This window comes from Galeopterus variegatus, unplaced genomic scaffold, assembly GCF_000696425.1.
Source record: "Galeopterus variegatus unplaced genomic scaffold, G_variegatus-3.0.2 Scaffold700, whole genome shotgun sequence".
Taxonomy (NCBI): Eukaryota; Metazoa; Chordata; class Mammalia; order Dermoptera; family Cynocephalidae; genus Galeopterus; species Galeopterus variegatus.
In genome coordinates this window covers 506,867-511,799 of record NW_007726811.1, presented here as the reverse complement: position 1 = coordinate 511,799, position 4,933 = coordinate 506,867, and the positions used below count along the sequence as shown (strand labels likewise).

The 4,933-nt window shown below is 46.2% G+C and overlaps 1 protein-coding gene across 1 annotated transcript in view; it reads right to left on the bottom strand.

The window, feature by feature from the left end:
* The window catches only part of ENPP6 (ectonucleotide pyrophosphatase/phosphodiesterase 6), a 132,133-nt gene that overhangs the window by 25,952 nt on the left and 101,248 nt on the right, over nt 1-4,933 (bottom strand). Inside the window, exons 4-5 of the mRNA XM_008571538.1 lie at nt 1,524-1,665; nt 617-796 (exon numbers count right to left, since the gene is read on the bottom strand). Of these exons, the coding sequence (XP_008569760.1) occupies nt 617-796; nt 1,524-1,665 (322 nt within the window). The remainder of the gene's footprint in view (nt 1-616; nt 797-1,523; nt 1,666-4,933) is intronic.

The window sequence follows — 4,933 nt, the reverse complement described above, 5'->3', positions numbered from 1 at the left end:
GGCACAGAAAGAGAAATACCACATGTCCTCACTCATAAGTGGGAGCTAAAAAATAAATAAAAGAAAGAAACAAAGAAACAAATAACAATCACAATAAAAAGTTGAACTTTCAGAAGGAGAGAACAGAACTGTGGTTACTAGAGGTGGGAAAGGGAGAGGGGGAGGGACGTTAATGAGAAATTGGTTAATGGACATAAAGAATGATTATGTTTTGTAATGACAAATATGCTAATTATCCTGTATTGATCATCACACATTGTACACTGGTGTTGATATTCAATTCTGTACCCCACAAACATGCATCATCAATTATGTTTAAAAAAAAATGTCTGAGTAAGACCTTGTCTACCTGTGTTAGACACTTGATAAGCCCTGCACATCCTTTACCTCATTAAATTTTCATGAAATTCAATGAGGTAGGTACCATTATGCACACTTTAAAGAAGAAAAAACAGAGACAGGGAGGATGAACAATTTGACAGAGGTCACTCAGTGAGTGAGTGACAAACGACGTCACCTGCCTCCAGAGTCCCAGCTCCCAACGCACTCTCTATGCTGGTACTGAAACTACGAGAGAAGGATAAGGCACGAAGCAGGGGTGAAGGAGGATGCTTGCCTCGGAGTGTCTGCCAGGGGCTGGCCAGAGGCTCACAACAGGCCCCCGGTCCTTCACTTGCTGCACGTCATTCAGGCTGATGTACGCATTTAGCTCGATCACTTTGTCCATCCAGAAAATGTCAGTCATCCCATGATCGGAGAAAAGGATGACGTTCAGGTCATCCTGCAGGCCCCGCTCCTGTGGGGTGGGCAAACGCAGTCAGTACAGCCCCGAGAGAGAGACGCTCTCACACCCAGAAAATCTTGTGAAGGGACGATTTTAAACAACAGACAATAGAAGAAAGGGCATTTTCTCAAATCTGAATTTAATCATCTACTATTCTGCCCCGATGAGACACAGTCCAAAATCCCAACAGAAGCCCCTGGGGCAGGGAAGGCAAAGGCCTGGTTCCCATTCCGATACAGGCTGAAAATGGCATAGAGCTTCCAGCTTTCTAAAGTACGCTCTGTTTTCACCTTCTTTGCTCTTTGAACAATCTTGTGTGGCAACTGCCCATATTACAGATATAAAAAAATAAAGCACAGAAACATTAAAAAAATAAAACTTGCTTTAAGTCATTCAGCAAGTGAGTGGCAGACTTAGGGGTGGAACCCGGGTCTGGCTTCCACGTCTGTGCCATGCTGGTTACCACATGTGTTGGGATTCTGAAGCACCGGGCTACCTCTCCAGCTAAGCAGGTGATCGTGCACGTCTAGGTCATTTCAATCCCGCTGGCCTGGCTGCAGCACAAGGGGCCTCTTGGTACCTCAAGAGGTGTGATGTTGAAGAAGGGACTCATCGGCGCCCTGTGCTGGCCTGGTCAGCGATCAACAGTAAGAGGAAGACGGTGAGGGGAGTGACAGTGAAGGAGACAAAAAGAGTGACAGGAAGAGAAGGTCAGACCAGTTGTCCTTGCTTGAGTCACCTGGATCCACTTGGTCATGTACTTCAGAATGGTGTCCACAGCCTTCAGGGCGTTTTTTCTCTGAGGTGATGAAGGGCCATAGTGGTGGCCTTCCACATCGATGCGCTCATGGTATATGGCCGCCAGGTCAGCCCGGCCACTCCTGGAGGGAGCAGGGTGAGAAAGGCACAGTTGAGGGAGGTCCCTGCCAGCTTGCTCCCTTGTCACCCCCCAGCCCTCTGTGAAGGCGGCAGCATCCCCCCAAACCCTGCCCTGTGGGCCAGGCAACCCTGATACCTCAAAATGAACAAGGTGGGGTCTCCAAGGGAGAAAGACTAGCCAGTCCTGAGCACCTTGGTGACACAAGTCAGAGAGTGTGTCTGTTGGTCACCCCTGTCTTGTCCATCTGGCATTTCTCAGCACTCCCCAAAGAGCTGGAAGATGTGGTAACAGACAGAGGATAGTTCTTACAGCTCCACCCTCACCACCTGCCATCATCAGCCATCAGAAAAACTGGAAGCAGCTATTCAATCATTGCTGGACTTTAAAGAAGTCTCTAAATAAAACACTACAGTGTGGGTCCAATTGACTGGCAAGAATAGGAGCAGCATCAGCTCAGCAGCCTTCTCGGAGGTGAATAGATTGGAGTTCAGAGCCTGGCATGAGCAGACACCGCCAGGACCCTGGTTCTCCGGGGGCATGTGAAGGGTCAGCTCCGGTGTGGATATAGAGTGGATTCTAGCAGTGACCACACTTTCATCAGCCCAGGAGGGCCCCGGTTCTGACAACACTCCCCCTCTTGGCCAGAGTATCGATGGTAAAAATCCAAGCTATTTAACCCTCAATGCCAGGCTAAGAATGACTGGGAACTAGTGATATAAATAGGAGTAGGAGGCTTGTAGAGTCAGGGAGGGGAGAGAAACGCCGTGTAGTGTGCTCTCCTTCCTTCACACAGTGCTTTCCACTGTGACCGCCTCCCCCAGCCCTGGCTTTGCCCACAACCTCCCTGCAAAGCACCTGAAATAGATCAGAATGATGATGAGGATGATGGTGGTGGTAGTGGCGGCAGGAACTGACAAAAGATGAGGCAAAGGAAAAGAAATGAAAGCTAATTTCTCTGCTTGGACTTTACAAGGGTCAATAATACTCTTGGCAGATTGCCTTATTTTTCTCAAAAAACTATAATTTGAACACACACACATGCACACAAAAAAGCAATTTTCCCCAATATGCTCCCTCCCCCCCAACTCTGGGAACACAAGGAATTTTGAAAGAACGTACCTCGGAGCTTGCAGTGCCTTGGGTCTTACCATCCGCAGGGGAGGGAAAATAGCCCCGCAGCAGCTCAGAGAGCTTGGTTTACCCAACTAGAGTTAAACAGCTCCTGAGCGTCCTTCAGGTCTCGGGGGAGATGGTGTCTCCTCCAGGAAGCTTCCTCTGTTGCCTCGAGGCTAGACTGGGGGGCCCTCCCATGTGCTCCCGTGGCACTCTGGGCTATCAATTTTCATTCTGTGCTTTCTTTGCCCATGTATGTGTCCTTTTCCCTCTCTTAATTGTGAGATTCTTTCACCCCAGAGGTGATGATTCATTCTCCATGGTATCTCAGCTCTAGCCTAGCAGTTGGCACACAGCAGAAGCTCTGTAACTGTCAGTCATATGGATAATAATCGCCAGTGCTCAATAAATAGAGTTACTACGGGTCAGGAGCTATGTTGAAACCTTTTACATACATTATCTTACTTAATCCTCAAAATAACCCTAAAGGGTAGGGATGTCTTGAACAGAGAGTTCAATGCAGTTGCCAGCATCACACAGCTAGTAAGAAATGGAGTCAGGATTCAAACCCAGGTCCGGCTGACTCCAATCCCCTGAACACAACCACTGAATACCCTGAAAGAATTCAACACCCACACCAATGGAAAACATTCTGCCTAGCCTAACTGATTTTTTTTTGGAAATGGTTCTTAGTCTCTTACAAGAATCCTGCCCACCCCTAGAAGGCTGGGTGTGAAGCAAGGCAAAATCATCACAGTGACGTGGAGTCATGTTTACTTCTCAGCACTCAGTGCTTTATGTGGTGGGTTGAATATGCCTTCAAAGTCTGGAACTGCAGTGAAAAATATCCATGTGGAGAAGCATTTCCAGACTTTTCAGATGATGAAATAGGCCTAAAAGGGTCTTAGAAGTTACAGAAGGCTTTCACAGATCTCTGAGACAGGGCTAGCACCAGAAATGCAAGTCTTCCACCTCCAAAGTCAGAATGCTTTTAACTCTACCAAATTGGGCCTTTGAACATCCACACCTACTCCATCCACTAAACTGGGGAAGAAGTTCTAGAGAATGTTCTGCCTGGCATCTTCCTTCATTATGGTCTTACTTGCCAAGAAACCATACCTTTTAATGATGCTGTAATGTTCTACTGGGTACCCTGAGGTGTATTTCATTAATGGTTTTGAGGATACGTTGCTTTCAAGTTAAGTGAAATTGCTAGCCAAATGTTCTTTCTCTTTTTAGAACAAAATAAGCCGGCCCCTCGTTAATAAGCCCCATTACCATCCTCCTCCACAGTGTGGATTGGGTTAGGTTATTATTTATGCACTTCTCAAAACTGTTAGCATCATTATTCATACTCACTAACGTGTGCATGACTAATCCAAACTCCCTCTGCATCTATAGACAGCAGAGAACAAAAAGTCACTTTAGGGTCCCACAAGTGTGTAGGTGGTAGGCAAAAGTTTGTATTAGGTAATGGCATTTTCATGCATCTGTCAACACTGTTTTGAGGCTCCTGTTCATTAGACTGATGGGGCTTCCTCCACGCTCTATTTGAACACAGCGGAAACTTCCATAGAATCTGTCCTTCAGATAAGCCTCAGCATTTAGTTGCTTTATGTACTTGTGTCTTTAGAGTTCTAGATGGGCTGATTCACATAGTATATCATCTGATTAGGTGTCCACACTTCCAGGGTGGCTTTATATGTGAGGAAAATCCTGTTTAATACAGTGGAGTTTTCACAGACAAGGTTGACTGTTGCATTAAGGTTCAAAGAGATACTTCTTGGCCTCCTCATTTCAGACAGCTCACCTTAATGCATCAGTCACTGGGCTATTTCTTTAAGGCTGTTTATCATATTCACAAATCTCCATATGATCAGAAAGCCAGTAAGGATCACAATTTACCTGATGGCTTTGTGTCAGGAAGATGTCAATCCCAGATGCCAAGAACACTGGATTTGCAATGCTTGCAATTCAGAGATTATACATGTGCTTTTGTGAAAGGATTCTGTGTTGAAATTTCATTGATCCATTAGGGACCTACGTCTTCAAGGGCTGAGAGCTCTGGCCCATTTGGGGTTTAGCTGACAAATTCTTCGTTGCCAGCTGTTTTCCGTGTGAACCTGGTCTCCATCACAGGTCAGCTCACTCATAAT